The 25,967-nt window shown below is 32.9% G+C and overlaps 2 protein-coding genes across 2 annotated transcripts in view; one reads left to right on the top strand and one right to left on the bottom strand.

The window, feature by feature from the left end:
• The window catches only part of LOC117573097 (uncharacterized), a 64,667-nt gene extending 60,851 nt beyond the window's left edge, over positions 1 to 3,816 (top strand). Inside the window, exons 2-3 of the transcript XR_007955651.1 lie at positions 3,483 to 3,723; positions 3,781 to 3,816. The gene's annotated coding sequence lies outside the window, so the exon portion shown is untranslated. The remainder of the gene's footprint in view (positions 1 to 3,482; positions 3,724 to 3,780) is intronic.
• LOC117573094 (myosin-VIIa) overlaps positions 1 to 25,602 on the bottom strand; it is a 157,010-nt gene extending 131,408 nt beyond the window's left edge. The window contains 6 exon segments of the mRNA XM_052008373.1: positions 2,026 to 2,600; positions 9,397 to 9,541; positions 11,875 to 11,982; positions 14,358 to 14,420; positions 14,762 to 14,877; positions 25,586 to 25,602. Of these exon segments, the coding sequence (XP_051864333.1) occupies positions 2,026 to 2,600; positions 9,397 to 9,541; positions 11,875 to 11,982; positions 14,358 to 14,420; positions 14,762 to 14,872 (1,002 nt within the window). The 5' untranslated portion in view covers positions 14,873 to 14,877; positions 25,586 to 25,602.
• Between the last annotated feature and the right edge of the window lie 365 nt (positions 25,603 to 25,967).

The following is a 25,967-nucleotide window of genomic DNA, read 5'->3' as shown; positions in this document are numbered from 1 at the left end:
CCAATATCGTTCCACAACCACCGTATTCGCCTGATTTAGCTCCGTGTGACTTCTGGCTGTTCAGAAAACTCAAACGATCGCTCCGGGAAAATCGTTTTGATTCAATTGAAGACATTAAACGAGAATCGCTACGCGCATTGAAGGCTATTCCGGAAATCTACTTCAAAAACTATTTCGAGGATTGGAAAAAACGTTTGCGAAAGTGTATTGTGGCCGGGGGGGATTAATTTGAGGGGGACGAAATAGATTTGGCCGAAAAAATAAAGAATTTTAAAATTATGAACAAAGTCTTACTACTTTTTGCCCACAGTATTATATTCTTGGAAACTTTCAACATCTTTCTTTCTCTCATTCAGTTTTGAGTGTACCTCTGAACTTGGTTTTTATTTCTTCTTAATTACAGACAAATTCGGATTCAAGGAACAACTGAAACGTTTTTGTTATTTTCGATCGCGCACTAATCACTTAGCCCGTAAGCGTATGCGTTTAGTTGGAAGTTATTAAACCAGTATTCCACTAGCACTGACTCTCCATCAAAAACTGGTACTTACATCTGTAGAAAAACCTTCTAACGTCATTTTTGGCTCTTGCCAGTCTATCTCATTGACATTAATTTCAAGTTTAACAATTGTATTATTTGTTGAAAATTCGATTGATTTTGTTGAATTTTCTGCTTCATTTTCGCCAGTTCAATTCTACTTTTTAAATTTATGTTATTGCTGGCAACTTCCAATAATTTTTTCTTTTCTTCTCCTTTTTTCATTGTGGCATTTCTCGCAAGTTCTACCGATTTGATCTGTATTTCTTCTGACTTCACTGCTTCTCTGCTTCGCAGCATATACAATTGTATGTATGCCTGTCCTTCAACTTTACCGTTTTTTACTGCATCTGTTTTTCTCATTGCTTAGAACCCACACACATGCCCCAGTGGGAACTGCAAAGCTCACTATTTTTTTTTAATTTACTCATTCGCGAACATTTTCACTCAACTTAACTCACTGAATATAACACAGTGATGAGTAAAAATCCAATCATTTTGCCGTACACATGATTTAGACATCTTAAGTCTTCGGTTCAAAATTTTTCTTCGAAAATGTGAGCGCATGCAAGTTTGATCGGCTGATTCGAGCAGTGTGATTATTCGGCTGTTGAGTGCGTACCAATGTTTTGCATTCACCCGAATAGTCAACTTTCATCGCGACTCGACAATATGTACACTCGATTCCGTTTTCAACGTCGGCTCAACACAATTAATTCTGCTTTAAAATATCGAACTTTAGGTGGTTAAGCCACCAAATAAAACAAAGTTAAGTAGGTTATTATTTTTATAATTATAAGATATATAATAAACAGTTTAATGATCTACACAATGAGAGGACTACTGTTCCTGTCAACGCCGACACACTAATTCTCTTCGCATCTATGCCGGTCGTTGCCAGCAACCAGTAGTGCCATATTCCACATATACTTTATAGGGTCGGAGATGCCTTCTTCTTCATGGTACATACATTTCTAGCCGGCAGAAAGTTGAAATACTCTTCTACCCTATGGGTTGTAGTTATGCAAGTCGATAAACTTATTTTGTCTGCTATAACTAGGGCCATGCAACAGGATTGAGTCAGTGCAGAAACAATTTTACATTTTTCTTAGTTGAAATTAGAACCCTAATATTAACATAGATTACCACCTTAAGCGTAGTAGACTTTCATTACTAAACCTTCCTTCTTTTACCGACCGTAGAACCATGCAGGGTGTTTTTTTATTCAGAGACTAATTAATGGTGAACTAGATTTATCAGAGCTATTAAACTAAATTACGTTACTTTAAGAACAATAATTGTTTAAAAAATATATAGACCGATATAATGCGCACAAGTTCATAGTGTTATGTAAACTATATATTTGTTTGAAAATAATAAATGAAAAAGTAAGATAATCATCCTTAATTATCTGTCCTGACTGACTCAATCTGTAACTGAACTTTTAATGAGTAAGTCAAGACAAAAAACAGCTAATCTAGACTTACCTCGTGTAATTTTAAAGGTATTTCGGTTATATTCCCTCGAACATTAATTTGACGATGCAAAAGAACTTTGATTAGTTCATCAGCCTTTAAGCCTAAGAGCATAGATAGTATGACAACTATTTCTCGATCCGATAAAGATAAATCGCATCCTTCGCCATCAATATCCATAAACTCAATATTTCCCAACCATAGTATTGCACTGAGTACTTTAAAAATACTTTCAATGACAGTTTGTGGAATTTGTAGGACTGTAAAAGCCATTGTCAGTTCGCCAAATCTTTTTGACTCCAGATTAATATCTATTGCAATATCTTCAGCACTATTTAGGTATCTATAAAATTCTGGAGATCGTAGGTATAATGTTTCAGCGATTTCTTTATTTGTTTGTCCTTGAGCAACCAATTGATACATCACATGATAATTTCGCTCTCCTGCACTTTGGAAAGTTATTCGAGATTGCTCGAGCAGATAATCCTGTATTACGCAACCTTTAATACTGTGGTTATCATCAAAACATACTTGCATAAATTTTCCAAATCGAGAACTATTGTCGTTACGAATAGTTTTCGCATTACCTAAAAGAAACATAATGTTTACATATTACATATTATATTTGTACCGATTTAGTAAAGTGTCCTTAATTATACCCGCTACCCGTAGGGTAGAAGGGTATTATAACTTTGCGCCGGCAAGAAATGTATGTAACAGGTAGAACGAGGCATCTCCGACCCTATTAAGTAAATATATTCTTGATCAGCGTCAACAGCCGAGACGATCTAGCCATGTCCGTCTGTCCGTATGAAACACTGAATCTCAAAGACTATAAGAGATAGATTCAGTGTTTCATACGGACAGACGGACTGACGAACAAACGAACATGGCTATATCGTATCAGCTGTTGACGCTGATCAAGAATATACGGAGACGTTCTAAGCGGAGGCCCTTTCATATAAGATATGATCAAATAGTGTCTTTGCTCAGAGAAGAGTATTATCTACTTTCACAACGAAACAGATTTCCCAATATTTCAACAAGCTATTTAGAAAATGTAAGCGCAAATAACCTAACCACAATTATGATAAAATCTTGTAAGTCATTTTTAGTGCAGAATTCTAAGAATTAATATAAAAAAACCATTACAGCCTGGTATTGAAAGAGCAATCAATTGGTTTAAAATAAATATTACTACTGATTATAAAAAATTAATACAGAATTAAATGTGATGTTTGTAACGGATTCTGATAGATACAGCATCAACAATCACAATAGTCGCAGAATCAATTGTTCAACGAATGGAATACCCAAGAGTATGCTTGCATATCAGTAGTTGGCTTAAGAAAAAACCCGACTGGTGTTAGCCGTGGCAGCGTCACATTCACATGGGATTCCCGAACCACAAATGCAATATTAGTGATATCTTGGATGATTACTATATAAGTTTACTTATCTCCTTGCAGAGAAAATTGAGGCGAACAATCCGGTTTGGGGCAAATTTGCCCGTTTAAGCAGACCCTACATTCGCCACTCCGGGTCAAATCGATGTGATCTTGAGCGGTAACTATGGAGATGGACATGTAGGGAGTCCAAGCAAGTAAACTCACGATTGATGCTAGTGATCTAGCAGAGCAGCACTTCGTTAAAACGCATACTCGCAGAGAGGATGGCGCTCACATTGATCAATATCAATTTAAGGAGAAGGTAATGCCGATTGAGTCTACTTTGCCCCAAGCATTAAACCGCATCGCGTCATTACAGAGAAAATTTCTGAAATATCCTACACTCAAAAAACAATATGGGTAATTCTCTGAGGGATGTCGCGTGCGACCAGTTTTTCAGTTACAAAAAGAAACATATTCTGAAACAATTTTAAAAATAAGTAAAGGTTATTTTTATAGCTCTAGATTAGTACTTTAATTAAAGCTAAGAATGGTTTTGGAATTTTTTTTCTGTTTTGTTTTCTGTTCTGATAATTGCAAAAATTAACAAATTCGTACGCAAATCCAAAAAATGAACGAATTTATATATTTTATCGTAAAACAGAATAAGTTACTAAAATCAATCTTAGCTCTAAAAATAGTGCTAATCCAAAGCTTTAAGATAAACCTTCACTTCATTTTAAAATTGTTTTAGTTTATGTTTTTTTTTTGTCACTGAAAAGCTGTTCGCATGCGACATTTACCAGAGAATTACCCATATGTCGAATTTATGGAGGAATATCTACACAAGGAATTGCTTCAGGATGCTAAAAATACGGAGGATCCCACATGCTATAAATTTGTAGCACTCTATGCAGTCTTTAAACCAGACAGTACGATGCCGAGTAGTATTCGACAGCTCTTGAAAGAACTCCAAAGGACACTTGGTCAATTCACGGCTGCGATAGGTGGTCCTATTAAAGAGGATTTAATTGGAGTTTAGTAATTTGAGTCCGTCACCATCCATGAATTAGAGTCATTGGCAGCTCAATTTTTCAAACAGCTCGCTGAAGACTGTACCCATGTAGAAGACTATACCCAGATATGCGTATACTGTACAGTAAAGAATTCATTCATTCAGAAGTTTAATGCGTAAGTGGATGACATTCCAACTGAATTCGACAAGTTAGAAGAATTATTAACAGGTATTCAATTGACTGACAAAGGAGACTTGTGAGTATCCACTTTAATTTTTTAATTATGATAGTCGATGAAAGCTCTTGGATTACTTTGGGTGCCATCAAAGGATTATGTTTTCCTCAAATAAGAACCACCATTTTGTTGTCTGAGCTTGCCAAGATCTACGACCCCTTGGGATTGTTTGCGCCAACCACTGTTTTTTTTTTTAAGTTTTCTTTCGTGATATTTTGCTAAGTGCTGTCGAATGGAATGATGTACTGCCAAAGTTCGTATCCGACATACATATATTAGAAACTTGTCGCAGACGCTTCATCTCACGCATAAGCTGCCGTTATTTATAACCGCATAGATATCAACCTAATCTTCTTTCACAATTTTTGTAGGTATGGGAGTTATGCACTTGCTGAGGCCTTTAAACACTTTTAGAAGGAGTATTTTCTAGTAGAAGATAAACAATTAAAGTTCGGCAAACCAATTAAATAAAAATCCAAGCTGATCCGATACACGCCCTTTCTAGTCGACCAGAATTTAATGCAGAAACTCCCGAAATTAATACACAAGAAAATAAAATTAGTCAAATAAATGATCTTATTAAAAGTAAAAGTAATTTTAAGAGTAAAATCCAAAACAACAAATCCTTTTCAAAAGACAGGAAACATTAAAAAACTTGACGTTAAACATTTTGAAGAAGCAAACAGAGCAAGTAAAGTAACCCACTGCCAATTAAAGTTTAAAAAAAATAAAAGATAATTAATGAAAGCAAATACTATACTTCCAGGCCAAACAACGAAAACACTTCCAATGACTAAACATCTTAAGTTACGAATGTTCATCATTCTTGACCATTTTTCCTCGTATAAATACCTAGCGTAACCATTTACAAAATAACCAAGTTTTATATAATATTAATAGTATCACTCGATAGATACGATAAACACGATTTAACAAGTATTTTAAATAATTTCATTGACACTCCCACTCAAATTTTTGAAAGATAATCAAAGCAAATTTGAAGAAGAAAAAGAAAAAGAAGCATTGATCACTTAACAAAATGTTGAACATAGGAATTTCCAACCCAAACTTTATTGAACACGACCAAATAAAACATGATTATCATAAAAAATTAAGTTATATAAAAACTTCATCTGGCATAACACCGCACAAATTATTCTTAATGTCACATATTTCCATCAGTAACTTCGAAATTATAACATTTCAAATAATACCATATCCAGACGAATCATAAATGAAAATGTTAAAGGAAAGTGTTACTTGCATTAAAATTTGGTTTTAAATTTCCTTTCCAAAAAGATTATAAACAATAATTTTATTGCAAAAATCAAACAAATTGTGTGGTGTACATATTGTGTACTATACATTGAATAAATACCGTAAACAAATTCTAGTAACAGTAGTAGAATCAAATATAATGATAACACGAAACAAATATAGAAAAAAAAAACAAATAATTAATATGTCAAACTATATAAGTGAATTTTAAAATATTAAAGTCTCAAATAAAGCTCAAAATCCACATAAAGTAGATTCTATATCACATATAGAAATTAAGGAAATGATTCTGTACAATAATAAGGAAAACACAATTTACAAAAATTCTTTAATTACAACTGTATTAATAATAGTAATCATAATTGTAAGAATTAATATTAATACAATTGTGACTAAAGAATTTTTGTAAGCGTCAGATAGTAATTATTAAAAAAGAAAATAAAAACGATTCCTTGAAAATAAAGTTCTCCAGTAGAAAACTAAAAAAAGAAAGGTACAGTGGAGTGTGCTAGACTGTGAAATACCCGCTACCCATTTAGGGTTTATTCTAAAATTATATATTTTATATTTATTTATTAACATATACAAAACTTCTAAAATATACCACGGGTCATATTTAGTATATTTGTGGAGTTCTACACTCCAAATATACCATAAGTGTAAAAATATACCAGATTTTCTGCCAAAGCACATAAGACCCCATTGCAGTGGGCGTAATTTGCCATACAAAAGTTTTTCTTTAATAACTTCTACAATATTGGATTTTTGTCAATATTCGGGTGCGGAAATGGACGAAATATGGCTAAGTGCATTAAAACCTGCAATGCACTCAGCCAATTCTAAAAACTCTGCAAAGTTTGCAACACATCCGCCACATGCCATGGGCCAGCAGAACACCGATCGGTGGATACTTGCGCAACCATCACCAAAAGCCAACCTCGATAGCAGAAAGTGTCAGCAGAATATCTATCGCGAGACACTTGCCCAAACCATCACCATCGGCAGGGAGTCTTCATTTTTAAGTCTTAGCATTGCCATAAGTTTAAAAGCTACATCAAGTAGACTTAAGTAAAGCAACTTTCTTTTTTCATTCGTGTTAAAAGATTTGTTAATTGGCGCCCGAGCAAGGACCAAATGAATAAGAAAACAGAAGACTATCGTGTTGTGTACCAGCGCCTCAAGAAGCCACACAGTGTAACTCGCTAAAAGTGCCTTTATGAAATCCTCGACGTAAGTGCGATTTATAAGAATGAACTGAACTATTTCACTTGGCCAAACGTAACCGCCGACAAAGTGTGTAGTACCCGTTCGCCGACAACCGCATAAAGCAAAGTGTCAGTAGCCGTTGCCGCTCCTCCGCAAAGCAATAGGAGGAAAAGGACCCATCCGAAGGATCGACACAGGATAGATTTGGCGGATGTTTTATTATTTGTAAGCATGGATTTTAAAGTGATAAGAAATCATACAAATACAGAAAATTTAAGCAAACCTATATAATAAGAAGTATGAAAGTTAAAGTCGAGTATGCTCGACTGTGAGATACCCGCTACCCAAATATACTAAATGAATATACCACAAAAATACTACGAATGTATATTTGGTATATTAATATAGGCATTTCTCCGGGTCGCGAACGTACGTTCGTACGAGATAAATTAAAAAATAAAATCGAAAACAAACGTCTCCTGAAACTTTTTTTTACTCATCGATAGCATTTGTTTAGCTCTTTGGTTAGTGTAAATTATGAGGCTTATCGATTTTTAATTTTCATAATATTGTCAAAGAACATGCGGTCGCGAACGTACGCAAAACGGAAGTCGACTTTGGCTTAATACAGTTAAATGCAAAACTCTTCGAATTGAGACGGAATATTTTAAAGAAATAACTTTACTTTTAAAATAGAATCATGTAGCTTTCTATTAAGTCTACTCCCAAGAAAATATCTCCATTTATTTATTTTTAATTTAATTAAGTTCCGGTCGCGAACGTACGGGTCGCGAACGTAAGATTTTTCCATGTTGTATTATTTATTAAATTTTTATTTTTACCACAACTTTTTTGATTAATAACTTCAAATTTCATAAAAAAAACAAACGGATCTAACTCAATTTAATGTGTCTAATAACATTTAAAGCAAAAAAATAAATTTGTATTAAATATGAAATATGTACTGAAATTTATTAATAGAAAGAAAAATATGTAATAAGTAATAAGTAATAACTAACAAGTAATAAGTAACTGCAAAACTGCATAGTTTTTTCAAAAACAAAAACAAAAAAAATTTTTTTTTTAAATCCATGCGACGCTAGTAAAAATCGACATATGCTTATAGGTAAGGTCGCGAACGTACGCTACTTTGACAATCAATAAAAAAAAGATTGGTTAGAGTAACCTCAACGATTTTTTATATTTAAAATATATATCAAAATAACTTAACACGCGAAGTTTCATCCACCTGCTTGCACTTATTGCGGAGCAATTACAATAAAATGATGTTTTCGGTCGCGAACGTACGATTAGAACATAGATAAGAAGCAAAATAGAAATTAACAGTTAATTGAACATTTGTTCGCTCTCTTTGCATTTGTCTCTTCTTATTAGATTGCAATAAAGAGATTTGGTAGAAAAAGAGCAAACATATCATATGTTTTCTTTGTGAAATAATAAAACATAAAAATGCATACAAAAGGAGCTCAAAGTGAAAAAATTTACATTTTTTCAGTTTGCAGGCAATTTTTTTTATAAAAACAACGGAGATATGCTACGGATCCATTGTATTATGAAAATTTGGATATTTCTTTATGACATTATACAAAAAAATACGATGAATGTGAAAATTTTTTTTTTCGGTCGTGGTTTACCATTTTCAAGAATTGCCCATATGGTACTACACTCAGTATATACTATAGAGTGCAAAACATACCAGATTGTCAGCCAAAGTAACTACGACCCTTAGTAAGTAGGCGTTTTTGCCCATACAAAAGTATTTCTTCAATAACTTTGACAATTTTTATCTGATCGCAACCAAATCAAGAATCACGAAGACTATAAAAACTCAATATTACCGAACTAGAACAAAACTATCTTGTGGAAAGTAATGGATATTTATATATCGGATGAGTGGTACCTATAATCTTCCAACTGTGGTTTTCAGTTTGTTTTTAAAATTGATTGCTTTAACATTTTGAAATTTGACGAAAATGTTACTAGTCGAAACGGCCCCATCTGATTTAAAAATTTCTGACACGGTTCTTTAATATAATTTTTGTTTTTACTATATCAGATTGTTCTAATTTGTCACATTTGAATTCATGATTTTATGTAGATTTAGATTATGCCATTTATAAATTGCAGTCTTCCAACATCTTATAATTTGAACTTGCGAGTAGATGATGTGGTAAGAGCTTTGTAGATATAGATAGATGACGGTTATTTCGAGAAGCGTTGAAATTTTTTTTGAGCTTACCAAATGCTTCCAAAATTGTGTTTGCTTCCAAGATTTGTTGCTGTATCCATGAGGAAACATTAGATGTTATTGCACATAAATATTGCAAAACAAATTTAGTCGACTCTGTTTTTCCAGCACCGGACTCTCCAGATATTAGGCATGACTAAAAATATAATTTTGATATATGTGAAATTCTAAATAAATAAAATTCCAACTTGTAAAAGTTAGTTTCTTAGTTTCTTTTTTCACAATTTTGATCATTTTAAGTATTATCGATCATAAATTAAACAAGTAAGAAAGCTACAGTCGAGTGTGTTCGACTGTGAGATACTCGCTACCCATTTTGAATAAAAGCCAAATAATGCGGTATTATTCTCAAAATATACGAGAATTATATATCACAAAATACTAAAAATATGAAAAACCATATATTTAGTATATCGATATGGTACTACATTCAAGATATAATATAGAGTGCCAAATATACCAAATTGTCAGCTAAAGCAACTAAGACCCCTATTATGTATTTCGTCAAACAGAAGTATTTCTTTACCCAGGATCAGAAATCACAAAGATTGTAGTTATTTTTTTATATACCTAAACTCGCTAATCTAGGTTGAAAATTACGCTTGTTATTCGAGTTTGCAAACATAACAAACGCTGTCGAAAATTATAGCTCTATCTCTTATAGTCTCTAAGATCTATGTGTAAATACAGACAGACGGATAAGGCTACATCGTCTCGGCTATTGACGCTAATCAAGAATATATATACTTTATAGGGTCGGAGAAGCCTCCTTATAATACCTTTTTCTACCCTATGGGTAGCGGGTATAAAAATTCAATGATTTTATTTTAATTGTGATTCTTATGTCCCATTGTTAAGTAAGCAAGTCTTTCATTAACAAGATAGTAGTTTGTAATGTAAGGAAATCTTTTTTTAAATTTATTTTATGCATAAGGGGACAACATCGTTACGCGACTAATTTTTCTGTTTTTAAGTTACCAGTACTTTGTTGAAGTTTTTAATTCTTTTGAATTTATAAAATAAAAAAGAACATTCCAGTATTTTATTTGAGAAAAAGAAGTCAGACAGCAATCCCAGAAAAATACCTTATACCTAATATTTAGTCGATACTATCAAAAGTGCGAAAACCCAATTATTTTATATCAGACTTTCACTAAATTGAATTGGTTGATCAACCCGTTTATTTTTTATTTGGTAAGTAGCGTCAAATTAATATTTTGATGCATCTCATTTCTCATCAACATAAAACTGAAAGCTTCTTTCGACGTATCTTAATGATAATAAGAAGTGCTACACATAGATACCCAATTTCAAAAATACAAAACCATACCATATAATACTATTAAAATTTTAATTTACAAAATTGGTATGCCAAAAAAAATCTAAAATATACCAAACGTTACATTTTTTATAGAAGTTCTAGAAAAAGTTTTTCTATTAACTTTTACTAAAATAAATTCACAATAATAAAGAAAATAATAAATACACACTACTATATAATCTAACCATACCATAGAACTAACAGCTGCAGCCGAATTCACAATACACAACTTCTTTTGAGATTTTTATCTGATCAATTCAGGAAATCTAGTCTCTGAGATCTATACAGATAAACCCATAGGCCTTTGTCGCTGCTCAATAAAATAAATACTTTAAGGAGTCAGAAGGCTCCATCTGTGTGTTACATACATTTCCCGATGGCACAAAGTCATATTAACCCTTTAAACCAAAGTATTTATGTATTGTATATGGGTAATTCCATGGCGAAATTTTGTCCCGTGCGAGACTTTTTACAGTGCACTGCAGTGAAAATAACATAAACTGAAACAATTTTAAAAATAAGTGAATGTTATTCTTAAAGCTTTAGATAAGCACTATATTTAGAGCTAAGATGGATTTTAGGAACTTCATCTGTTTTACGATAAAATATATAAATTCGTTCATTTTTTGGTTTTGCGTACGAATTGGTTAATTTTTGCAATTATCACAAAAGAAAACAAAACAGAAAGAAAATTCTAAAACCATTCTTAGCTTTAATTAAAGTACTTATCTAGAGCTATAAAAATAAACTTTTCTTATTCTTAAAATTGTTTCAGTTGATGTTATCTTCAATGTAAAGAGTCTCGCACGGGACAAATTCCGTTATGGAATTACCCATATGTATTATTACTTTTCTAAAGACTGTGGGTTTCGGGCACCGAGAGTCATCCAACTAGTTGCTATGGTACACTGAAAAAACCGTAAGTCTCTTCCTGAATACTGGTGACCGAAGTGAACTGCAATAGTTCCAATGCAAATCGGATTGCTTTATCTAGTTCGCATTTAAGGTAAAAACGCTACACAGGACCTCACTTAACTGCTGTCAGCACAATGCAATCGAGATTTTCTTAAATTAAATTTGCAAAAAATACTAATCACAGATATTCGTATCGTATTAATAGAACAATGTATAAAAAATGTATCAATTACCTGATTTTTTTTATCCTCAACAATGCTCCTATAAGCTGCTTCAACCAGAGCAAAAACGTGAGGATCGGCAACCCCTATTTTGGCTGTGTGATATTTGTGTACATGGTCCTTCAAAAATAAAAGAGTTTCTATTAATATTAAATCGCAGAGAACAATATAAAACTTTGAAAACTCACTATTAAAAGTGAATTTTGATATAGAAGTGACTTTGAAATTAACAAAAGGCGGGCACGATAAGATCTTCTTAAAGTATTTATTATAAACTTTTGTATAGCGATTTATTAGCTTAAACTAGAATAAACAACTTTATATAACATATGTATATACCAAACACTTTTCCGGTATACAGATACTTAAATATGCAAAATAAACATACCAAAAACCAAGTAAGAAAGCTAGTCATGTGGTCGACTGTGATATCCGCTACCCATTTTGAATAAAAACAAAATATTGCGGTATTATTTTGAAAATATACCAAAAAATACTAAATATATACCTAATTATATATTTGGTACATCGATAATAGTACTACATTAAAAATATACCATAGACGGCACAATATACCAGATTGTCGGCCAAATCAACTGAGACCCCTTGTAAAACCTTCCACAATTTTTATATGATCGCAACCAAATTTTCAGGAATTACAATTACTATAGTTATTATTGTATATACCAAAATTTTGTTGATTTGCGGGGGCGGAAGTGAGACTGGCAAAAATTTGAAACAAACTTGATTTGCGTGCAAACATAACAAATGCTGTCGAAAAAAAATTATAGCTCTATCTCTTATAGTCTCTGAGATCCAGTGTTTTATACGGACAGACGGACATGGCTAGTTCCTCTCGACTGTTGATGCTGATCAAGAATATATATACTTAATAGGGTCGAAGATGCCTCTTTTTACCTGTTACATACATTTCCTGCCGGCACAATGTTATAATACCCTTCTACTCTACGGGTAGCGGGTATAAAAATACTGCAACTTAAAATATTTTCTTTGATCACAACAAAATTTGGCGGGCCTGGAAAAATTTAAACACGCGTCTTATTTACACCTCAAAATCTGTGGGTACGATTTCCTTAAAATTCGGTTACTCTGCTAAAAACTACCACATTATAGCATCGGCAGTAGAAAAAACAAAAAGGTATTAGATTTGCGTTTCTGGATGGTAATCACGACGAATTTGGAGGACCATAAACAAGTAAGAAGGCTAAAGTCGAGTGGGCTCGACTACACATTTTGAATAAAAGCAAAATATTGCGATATTATTCTCAAAATATACCAAAAAACTACAAAATATTAAAAATATGTCTAATGGTATATTTGGAATATCGATGTAGTAACACATTCAAAATATACCATAGACGGCATAGAATATACCAGATTGTCAACCAAAGCATCTGAGACCCCTAGTAAGTGGGTGTTTTTGCCTATACAAAAGTATTTCTTTAATAACTTCGACAATTTCTATATGATCCCAAATTTTAAGGAATCTCAATTACTATAGTTATTATTGTATATGGGTAATTCTCTGAGAGATGTCGCGTGCGACTATCTTTGCAGTGACAAAAAAACATACCTTAAATAATTTTAAAAATTAGAAAAGGTTTATTTTTATAGCTCTTGATTAGTACTTTAATTAGAGCGAAGAATGGTGTAGAATTTTTTCTGCTTTGTTTTCTGTTTTACGCAAAACCAAAAAATGAACGAATTTATATATTTTATTGGAAAACAGACCAAGTTTTTTAGTGTTTTTTTTTTTTTGTCACTGTAAAGATGGTCGTACGCTAGACTTACTAGAGAATTACCTATATACCAATAAGCTTTAAAATTAAGTTTGTTATTCGAGTTATGAGAATTTGCGGGGCGGAAGTGGGAGTGGCAAAAATTTTAAACAAACCTGATCTACGTGCAAACATAACAAAAGCTGTCGAAAAAAATTATGCCTCTATTTCTTATTGCCTCTGAGGTGTTCATACGCACAGACGGTCAGACGGACATGGCTAGTTCGTCTCAGCTGTTGACGCTGATCAAGAATATATATGGGATCGGAGATGCCTCCTTCTACCTGTTACATACATTTCCTGCCGGCACAAAGCTATAATACCCTTCTACCCTATGGGTAACGGGTATAAATATCGTGATTACTAGTGATATACTCATCACCCGTGAGGCGCACCAAATATACTCATGCATCAAAAACCGCACTAATAAATAGTGCACGGAATGAAAAATGACTCGCAGTCATTTTCCATTAAACATGTCAAATTAATTTCTCTTTTTTAGCTGAAGGCCTTCGCTGCCATTGCTTTAGGAATAGCGTTAGTATTAATTTTAATTATAACTAACCTTTTAAATAAATAAATAATTTCTCTTTTTTAACAAATTTAATTAATTAATGATTTTCATTACTCGTAGATGAAAAAACGAACATATAATAAATCAAAACAGATAAACGTGAATAAGAATCGTTAACTTACCTTATTGAATATATTAATAAATTTATATGGATTCACAGCGATCAATATTGAACCCGTATATGTCTATATGAAAATTGTTGAGGTAAACCCATTGAATATCTAACGCGGTCATTGCTCCAAATTTAAAGATATTACTAAATTTTCATTTTCTTTCAATTTTGTAATTTTATTTAATTTTTGTCCCTCGTTTAATAATAAAAAAATATTTCTCTATTTTATAGTTTTTAAAAACCAGGCGATCATATGGAGAAATAGACAGACAAACATTTTTTTACCATTCAATAATTTAATCTCTAAAACAGGGCTATGGATGCATGTACTACATCAATAAAAATGTTGTGGAAAACTGGCAATATAAATACAAAGACTTAGAAAGACTGTATACAAGAATTTAAAAAGGATGCATATATAATGTCATTATTATATCGAATTTTTAAATTATTATTAATTCCATTTTCATCTATGTCTGATATTGATGTCATATCTGACACGCCTGTAGTTACGGTACCTGTCATTTTTTCTGAAAAGATAAAATACATATTTAAACATATAACAAAAATGTAAAGCATTTTGATATTATTATGTATGTTTTGTAAATGTTTTTATTTTAAGCACACTTATTAATTTCATATACAACGGGACCCTGCATACGTGAAATTTGGCTAGGACAAATATATTTATATAGTCTTATACTTATTATATCTTAAGTCCATACATCTTGAAACAGCTCCAATGAAAACAAGTAAGAAAGTTCCAGCCGAGTATGCTCGCTACCCATTTTGAATAAAAGCAAAATATTACAGTATTTTTCCCCAAAATATACCAAAACAATATACCACCAAATACTATAACCACTAACCGTAGATGCGTCAAGTCATACAACCAAAACGTATCATTGAAAACAGTATTATTGCAGCCCCAGTCGGGCCGTGCGCTGCGATTCGAACACCGAGCCTCTTCGGCTCATTCGAAAATTCGAAGTTCTAACGCAGCGCGCAGCGTTGAGTTCAGTCGCAGATCAAATGCGGAGCGATGAACACGGGCGTATTTCGTTGCGCTCTGCTTTCGTTTCTATGTATGCGTGTATGTATATTAGTATGTGTATGTATGTGAAGTTTTGCAACGTGCGGTTGCCTCGCAAACAAGCAGCTACCGCACGCCACTTTTGTTTTGCCCCGACGAAAGTCTTAAAGATGAAGACAACAACAATTGCTCGCGTTCTATATGTTTGCAGTTAAATGGCACTTGCACAAGGACCGCGTTGACTCTGCTGGTGGTTTGCAAGCTAAACATGTTGTAGGTCCGGGTTCAACTCCCGATCGAGAACATATGCGTGTTTTGTTTTTGTTAATGCGACTTAAATTTTTTCATTTCCTTTCAAGTTTACTGACAAAAGTAAAATCGAATCGTACATTGATTTTTGATGACTTACAATTTTGTAATTTTAAATAATAAAATAAAGCCGTACTTATTTTTGCAAGCCCTATTTAAAACTCAATTTAATAAAGTTTGAACTTTAAAATTTCGTTTTTTACATTTTAAGATAACAATAACATTTCAGAAAATTAGAGAAAATATAAACAATTATTAATTGTTAATTATTATTAAAAGTTCAATCTTTTTTTAAAAGATAAATAAATTTTTGTAATTTAGTTTTAATTTTAATTTTCGCTAGAAAATTTTCTAATAAATTAAAATTAAAACTGGTAAAAAATTTAAATATAAATATTAAAAACATAGTGTTACAAATATAATTAATATTTTATTTTAATTATGTTTTTAATATTTTTCTATAATTCTGAAATGTTATTGTTTTCTGAATAATGTAAAAAACAACATTTTAAAGTTCAAACTTTTTTTTAAATTGAGTTTTATTATTTAAAATTACAAAATTGTAAGTCATCAAAAATCAATGCGCGATTAGATTTTACTTCTGTCAGTAAACTTGAGAGGGAATGAAAAAATTTAAATCACATTAAAAAAAAAACAAAATATACATATATTGTCTCGATCGGGAGTTGAACCCGGGCCCACAACACGTTGGGCTGGCAAGCCACCAGCAGAGCCAACGCGGTCTTTGAGCAAATGCCATTTAACTGCAAACATATAGAACGCGAGCAATTGTTGTTGTCTTCATCTTCAAGACTTTCGTCGGGGCAAAACAAAAGTGGCGTGCGCTAGCTGCTTGTTTGCGAGGCAACCGCACGTTGCAAAACTTCACATGCATACACATACTAATATACATACACGCATACATAGAAACGAAAGCAGAGCGCAACGAAATACGCCCGTGTTCATCGCTCCGCATTTGATCTGCGACTGAACTCAACGCTGCGCGCTGCGTTAGAACTTCGAATTTTCGAATGAGCCGAAGAGGCTCGGTGTTCGAATCGCAGCGCATGGCCCGACTGGGGCTGCAATAATACTGTTTCAATGATACGTTTTGGTTGTATGACTTGACGCATCTATGTATTGTTTGGTTAGTGCTATAACAATATGTCAAATGGTATATTTGGTATTCATATTATTTGGTATGTATACAATATACCACAAAATACTATAACAATATGTCATATGGTATATTTGGTATATTTATATATTATATAGTGCAAAATTTACCAGATTGTCATCCAAAACAACTAAGACCCCTAGAAAGTAGACGTTTTTGCCCATACAAAAGTATTTCTTTAATAGCTTCGACAATTTTTATCTGATCACAGGATCAGGAATCACAAAGACTATAGTTATTATTTTATATACCTAAATTCGCGACTCTATCTTGAGTTTTGTCAATTTGTAAGGGCGGAAGTGTGCTTAGCTAAAATTTGTAACAAAAAAAAATTAATTTAATTTAGGAGATTGTGCTCGCTGTTCTCGTTTTTACGGAATATCGATTTTGAGAAATTTGCCTTGCTTATATCTCAGACTGACTGATCACAATATTCTTTGTGTGTAGTCAGGGTTTCTTTTGATGATCTTTGCTCCTCTATTGCTCAAGTCGTTTTACGCATTTGTAATAATCATTGTTTTAATAATTATTTGAGAAGGTACAGACTAAATTTTCCAATTTTCCCAAACAATTCTACGACCTTGATAACTCTAAGACTATGTCGAGAACATCGCCATCCCTTGTGTTTTTTGTAATCAGGACAGTTGAGGACACACAGGACATTTTCGCCAGAGAATTACCAATAACCTGTATCATGTTTTCGAAATACTTTCTCTTATCATCAGTTAAACTAATAGTGTTTTTGGTCCTTTAGATACTGTACTATAGGACCTTTCCGCAGGACCAGATAGATTGCCGAGTGAGGTAAAGTATGGTGGTTGCGCCTGTACATAATTGTAAATAATTTTTTTCATATAAGAAAAAACCAAAATGGCTGCAATATGGTCGAAATTATGCCATTATATTACATGTGAGAACAACGCATGTATTTTTTCTGATTTAGGGCGTCTGGTTAATGTTTGCTAAGTTACCACCATTTTTATCTAATCGATCGCAATTTGTCGCTTGTAGCCTTATACACGAATAAATCGGTTTATTTGGAAATTGTATCCGATATGCTCGGAGTCTTAGTTGATTATACCCGCTACCCATAGGGTAGAAGGGCAGTATAATTTTGTGCCGGCAGGAAATGTATGTACCAGGTAGAAGGAGGCATCTCCGACCCTATAAGGTATATTTATTCTTGATCAGCATCAACAGTCGAGAGGACCTAGCCATGTCCGTCTGTCCGTATGAAACACTGGATCTCAAAGACTAAGAGATATAGCTATAATTTTTTTTTCGACAGCATTTGTTATATTTGTTTCAAATTTTTTCCATGCCCACTTCCGTCCCCGCAAATCAACAAACAAAATCGAATAACAAGCGTAATTTTAAAGCTAGAGTTTTGGTACATAAAATAAAAACTACAGTTATTGTGTTTCCAGAAAATGTGATTGCGATCAGATAAAAATTGTCGAAGTTATTAAAGAAATACTTTTGTATAGGCAAAAAGTAGTAAGACTTTACAATTTATATTTCGCGCGGAAATCCATTCGTCGAAATATTTTGTTGCTAGGTTGGCAAGACTGTCTGTAACTTCTATGCCAAATATCACATCAAAATAATCATTAGTGTTTAGTATATGCTTGTTTTTCTGAAGTGCAAAAAGTGCATTCGGCGATTTTTACAATGAGTTAAATTATTCAACAAAGAAGTTCCATTAAATTTTGTGTTTCGGGTGCCGAAACGTTCAGAATATTGCAAAATGCCTTCGGTGATTCTACCATGTCACAAAAAAATGTTCATAAGTGGTACAAAGACTTCAAAGAGGGTCGAGAAAGAGCACGTCAAAGTCGTTCAAAAATCAAGGTCATGATGACAGTTTTTTATTCTATTTATGCCATAGCTCGCAAATAACTGTTAACCGATTTGTGCGGTCTTAAAATAAGTGTTTCTCACTGAGACTTTAAGCAAAAAGTCTGAGAGCACCGATTGAATTGCTCGTATACAAATTTTGCTCGCGCTCAGTCGAAGAACAGTTTTTTCTGTTTTCGTTTGGTCTGCTCATTCTGGGACCGTTTGCTCGCGACCGACGATTCAAAAAGTCTTTTGCACATGTATGTGTGTATGTGAGGTTTCATGGGTTCTACGCGTCACTAGGCTTGAATCATGCTTGTGAACATTGGTTCATCGAATTTATTAGAAATGGGACGAGAATCTAATAAAAAGAATCATAAATTTTATGCTATTCCGGAATTTGACTTTAAAAACTATTTTGAGGATTGGAAAAAACGTTGGCAAAAGTGTATTGTGGCCGAGGGGATTACTTTGAAATAATATTTGGCAGAATAAATGTAGAATTTTAAAATTATGAACAAAGTCTTACTATTTTTTTGCCCACAGTATACATATATTCCATTTTTGGGCTATTTACATCAGATAAAACCAACATTTTATTGGTATTGTTGCTGCGGCACTTACAGGTGGAAATGGTAAAAATATGTAAATTTCTATTATTTGACAATATTACGAGAATAATATTAAAACAACTATCACTCTGTACCAAAAATACTTGTTTTTAGTGCTCTAACAGTTCGTCCGATTATGTGTTACGGTAAGCGCATGTTTTGTAATCTTTTCTTCTATGTGCTTCTTTCACTCACAGTTTTTCTGTCCGTTGACAGTCCGTTTATTGCGTGCTCTGCTTTTATTACTATTGTTTGATGCCTCTTAAGTCAACTGCCTGCTGAAGATATGATATCGTTGGTTATTCAATACTAACGCGTGATATTATTGTTAAAAGAACTGTCATCATGTCGAGTAGTAAAGTGTGATATGCAGATATTTATGAAAAAGGCAAAAGTGAGCTTCAATAATGTGATCGGTGGCATCTATAAGTTAAACGAGCAGTTTAAGTTCAAAATAGTACTCTTTGAATAATTCTTTTAAACACATTTCGTTTGCTATCCAAGTAGCAAATACTGCTCTAGAAATTACTGTATTTTGAGGCACGGGGCCGCACGAAAACAAACTCTTTTTTGAGAGGCCGGGCCCGGGTCGAACATGAAATTTTTTTACCAAGGCCGGGGCCCGGCCCGACACAAAACTTATTTACACATATAAGCAAATTTAAAAGACATGCAATTTATATATACTTATATAAATATGTGAATATATATATGTATATATATATTAGGTTGTTTGGTAATGACATGCCGGTTTTTACATTCAAATTTCGCGCTTCGCTTGTGAAGTCAAATATAATCGTATCTGGCAATGCTGTATTTCGTTTGAAAGGTATTGGCATCACCTTTAAAATGACATATACTCATAGTTTGTTTACATAAGCTTCCACGTTAAAAAATTACAATCGATTGAAATGGAGTTCACAAACGCAAAAATTTTGCAATTTTTTTTCGCACAGGGAAAACTTGCTGCGGAATCTCGCAGACAGGTTATTGCTGTCTTAGGTGATAACAAACTTTCGATTCAAACCGCCGAACAGTGGTTTAGGCGATTCCGAAATGGCAATTTTGATACCGAAACACCCAAGCCTTCCGGACGACCAGTGACCGTTGATACTAATAAAATCATGGAAATAGTGGATCGAGATCGTCATCTGACTATTAGAACCATCGCAGAGGAGCTGCAACTAAGCACGGAAACCGTCCATAGGCATTTAAAGTCGAAAAATTTAACAAAAAAGCTAGATGTAAAGGTGCCTTACGAGTTATCCAAAAAAAAAAACACCCTTTCGACCGTGTATCAATCTGCGAATCTTTGTTGCACCGTAATAAACTCGACTCATTTCTGGATCGGTTAGTCACTGGTCATGAAAAATGGATCACTATGACAAAATAAAGCATAAAAGATCCTGGTCGAAGCACGGTGAGTCGTCTCAAACGGTGGCAAAGCCAGGACTGACGGCTCAGAAGGTGTTGCTGAGTGTATGGTGGGATATCAGAGGAATTATCCATTATGAAGTGTTGCCCTATGGCCAAACCATCAATTCTGACCTCTACTGTGAACAACTGAAGCGATTGAAGATTGCACTTGAACAGAAGCGGCCAGCCATGGTGAATCGTAAGGGCGTTGTGTTCCATCATGACAACGCCAGGCCCCATACATTTTTGGTGACGCGTCACAAGCTACGGGAGCTTGGTTGGGAAGTGTTAATGCATCCACCTTATAGTCCGGACATTGCCACAAGCGATTACCATCTGTTTTTGGCATTGCAAAATGGACAAAAATTGAGTTCAACGGAGGATTGTGAAAATCGAATCGCCGAGTTTTTTGCCAGTAGGGACAAGGACTTCTTAAGGAGAGGCATATACACGTTACCATCAAAATGGCAGAAAATCATCGAAGACAACGGTACATACTATATACCACTTAAATCGGACAATGCTAACTATGTTAAAATCGTCGTCAAAAATCAATAAAGAAACCGGTATGTCATTACCAAACAACCTAATATATATATATTCACTACGTCCTGAATGGCTTGTCGCAACATATTTTATATTTAAAATATTTATCAACTTCACAAAAGAACGCTAAGTCTTACAAGTAAAATATTGAATAAGCAAAGCCTTTTTGCTAAGGCCCTGGCCCGCACGAATCTTAATTTTAAGGCCCGGGCCTGCTCCAGGCCTGTGTAAGCCCGCGGACCACGAAAAAGAGCCCGACCCGTGCCCACCTCTAGTGAGTAGTATACTCGGCATGTAGACTCTCGTGCCTTTCGGGTGGCTGTGCTTCGTGCAGATCATTTTTGCGCTCATACATACATACATATGTATGTACATACATATGTATGTATGTATGTATGTATGTATGTATGTACATATGTGCGTGCCTGTTCACTCATAATTTCTTGTGCCTTTTCGGCACTCGCACAATAAGTATCGTGTTTTTTTTTGACACCCGTACTCATTAGTATGTGTATTTTATGATACTCATACTCATGAGTACAAATGTGTCACAAAAACCACATGAATAACCGGTGAACCGGTTGACTGTGTATAATCGTGCCGTTCTCTTCTTCTTTTCCATTGTTAACATTTTGTTTATTACTTGCCTGGTTTCAAAAACGTATATAATTAAGAAAAATAGAAAGAAAATTTTCCGCAATGCAATTTGAACTCTGAGTAGCATATAAGAACTCCAAACATTTTTTATTATGCAATTGCATCCATATTATTAGAAGATTTAATATATGTATCTGTTTTGTTTGATTTTAATGAAGGTAGTGGTCATGGTCAAATTCTAAAACTAAAACGACCACATAACTAAACCAGCTCCTTCCATATAAGTTTTAAAATGACAAAAATATTATTAAATAAAATAAATGAGACCCAATGAAAATAATTAACAAAAAAAAAAAAAAAAAAAAAAAAAAAACAAGAAAACTACAGTCGAGGGTGCTTAACTGTCAGATACCCGCTGTGAATAAAAGCCTTACCAATATAATATAAATTTCAAAACATACCAAAATTATATTCCACAAAATACTAAAAATATACAAGTTATATTTGGTATATTTATATGGTAGTACATTTAAAATATAGCACAGTGAGCAAAATATTCCAGATTGTCAGACAAAGCAACGAAGCCCCGTAGAAGTAAGTATATTTTCCGATACAAAAGTATTGTAAGTAAAAATTTAAAATTTAAAACAGATTTCGCTAGATATAAATACCATCTAGTGACTCATATTATGTTATAGGTTAAACAAATTCTGTAATGAATATACAATTAAATCACTTGCAAGATCATTTTAACATTTTAACACAGCTACATTTATTGTCTTAAAAAACAATTTTACAAACCATAATTTAAGTATTTCGAAATTGTTGCAGAATAATAAACACAAGACAAAATAAGATATTTTTATATTTAAAGTTAGTACAAAACATTAAACAAATTAATTCACATAATAAATTATTTAAAAAATAAAAATTTCTCTTAAATTGTATATCTAAATATAACATGTATGTACAGTTTTAATTATGAGACATATTTTTTACTAAATTATAAGTTTTTTTACTCGTGGTTATTTACATATGTTAGTATGTTGCTTAAAAATTTATACTTTTGTTAATTATTTATTATGAAGGCATATTTATATCCATCTTTGGATTTTTAAATGGGAAAAGATTTACTCAACAGCAGAAGAAACATCAAGGGTCAAGCCCAGATTGTACAGATTGTTATTTAATATTTTCTTTATTATATAATTGACTACCACGGGGTTTTTTAAATAGTTGAAATAAAAATTGGTTTAATTTTTCATTTAAATAAATCTTCGATTAGTCTGACGCTTGATTATAATAGTCCTGAGAAATCAGGCAACATTTTCGATGGCTAGGGGGATTACTACTGCTGAAACACAAAGTAAGCAAAACATGCCTTCTCGTGAGACGGCATAGCTACTTAATTTGATTTGATACAATGATTTATTAAATGTAAACAGTGACGACAAATGATGATGCATGGGTTTCTCAAAAATTGACTTCGAAGAATATATGAATACACAAAAATCACTAATAATGTATTTTGTTTATTAATTCAAACTCCTTTTGTTGAATATAACTAACTTAGTAATACAAGATTTTACTCTTCAAAATATCAAATATTTTTAATGAAATAAATTTATATTCATACACTTTTTACTAGTATTTTGTTATTTTTATCTATGTATACAAATATTTTTTCTATTAGTATTATTAGTATTCTTAGTTGTATTTCGTTAGCTGTTCAACGTCTTATTAAGTGTTCGCGGTTTCTCCGATTAATTTATGCTACTCAAAAATTATTTTGCTTTGTCCACGCGTCTGGTATCCCTGGGCCACATGATGAAATTGCCGTTAATACGTCAACGTCCAAATAATAAAAATAATAAAACGCCAGAAGCTTTTCTCACCTATGTACATGTGGTGCTCATTACATTGACAAAATAAAATGCGTGAACAATTTATCTACTGACTGTATTAAAGAGCAAAATACGACAAGGTTGAAAGTTATTGAAAGTGAGTTATCCACTAGATATCGCCAATAAAAGTAGTACCTGCTACAGCTTTTTCTTGTTGTACAATACTACTACTATTTTTATTTGATATCAACAAAATTTTCAGAAATCACAAATACTCTATTCCATTTTATATTCGTAAGGCGACAGTGCACATTGGGATGAAAAGCCTTTATTTTGGCCATAACCGTAATTGTAGCAACAAGTAAGAAAGTTACAGTCGAGTGTGCTCGACTGTGAGATACCCGATACCCATTTTTAATAAAGGCAAAATATTGCGGTATTATTTTCAAAATATACCGAATATACTAAAAAATACTAAAAAGATACCAAATGGTATGTTTGGTATATCGATATAGTACACCTTTCAAAATATGCCATAGGCGGAACAATGTACCAGATTGTCGGCCAAAGCAACTAAGAGCTCCAGTAAGTGGGCGTTTTTGCCCATACAAAAGTATTTCTTTAATAAATTCCACAATTTTTATCTGATCGCAACCAAATTTTCAGTAATCATAACTACTATAGTAATTATTGTATATACCAAAATCGTATAATCGCAACTCTAGCTTTAAAATTACGCTTGCTATTCGATTTTTTTGATTTGCTGGTGCGGAAGTGGGCGTGGCAAAAATTTAAAACAAACTTGATCTGCGTGCAAACATAACAAATGCTGTCGAAAAAAAATTATTGCTCTATCTCTTATAGTCTCTGAGATCCAGTGTTTCATACGGACACCCTATGGGTAGCGGGTATAATTATCTGAGTCTATATTTCCCAAAATAGGATGTAATGTGTATGATAAAGATAGCCCCAAAAATAATTACATATTGGAACTTTTGACGCAAGTCACACCCCCAGACTTCGAAGTTTCTAGGGACTTTAAAGGGTTATATTGATTGAAGCCGAATCTCGCGAATTTAAGGCACCGGCAGCGCTCCAACATGGGGAAAAAGTGAAGATCAAGCCATAAATGTTTTCAACTCAGATCATAGCTTTTGTTGGCAGAATAAATAATGGAATTTGCGCCTCTCGCAACGAACGAAGTCCGACCGGCAGTACACTCTAACAAGCATCTTACTATGAAGAATCATACATACATATGTACATACATTGAAGAATTTATAGTTATCGTATTTAATTTTGTGGTAAGCATATTATCTAGCAATATATTATTGTGAGTTTTAAAGTGGAACGCCAACCTAGAGTTTAGAAAATAGCAAAATGAAATTGTGTTGTATGATAACCATTGCTTCAGTACATACTCATTTGGGGACTTAACTAGGTTATACTATACTTTACAAACATTCTTTTCAATCATAAATTTATTTTCGCTACCTGCATTATTAATATTCCCGCATACATATTTATGTATGTATGTATATACATGTATGTATGTACATACACTTACCCGCATATGTTAAAAATATATTTAAGATGCAATTTTATGTGCATGCAGAAACATATGTTTTAGTTTAGTTTTACTCTATAAAAAAACAGATAATTAATACACATGGTTCTTTAATCATTCACACTCGAGGGTTACTCGCTTTACAATATATGTATGCACATACTTATCTATTACGTGTACACAATATATCGATACATATTATCAATGATACAAATAAATGTGCCTGCATAAATTCTTAATATGTACATTTTAAAAACTATTCTAAAGTAATAATTGCAAACATATTACACAGATATTACACGAACAGTTCGTATTATAAACAAACACCACACCACACTTATACGTATGAACAACTGGCCTATCGAGCTCGAAAGTCAATCTGATAAATTTCCGATTAAAAAGAGGAACGTTGTTTGTCAGGGAAACTTGAATGGAACAAAAAAATTTAATTTAAATTACTTTCATTTTATTTAAATATAATAAATATAATAATATATATATATATATATAATAATATATATAAATATAATAATTGCGGAAATATTAACATCAAATAGAAAGGTTTCTTTGGGATTAATATAAAATATAACATACATACGTATTTATTGAAATGGGAAAACACCAAAATTTATGGTCACACCACATTTGCCTATTAAATAGATGCAATTAATAACCAAAAAA

The sequence above is a fragment of the Drosophila albomicans genome, unplaced genomic scaffold (genome assembly GCF_009650485.2).
Source record: "Drosophila albomicans strain 15112-1751.03 unplaced genomic scaffold, ASM965048v2 utg000051l_pilon, whole genome shotgun sequence".
Taxonomy (NCBI): Eukaryota; Metazoa; Arthropoda; class Insecta; order Diptera; family Drosophilidae; genus Drosophila; species Drosophila albomicans.
This window is presented reverse-complemented; position numbering and strand designations above follow the sequence as displayed.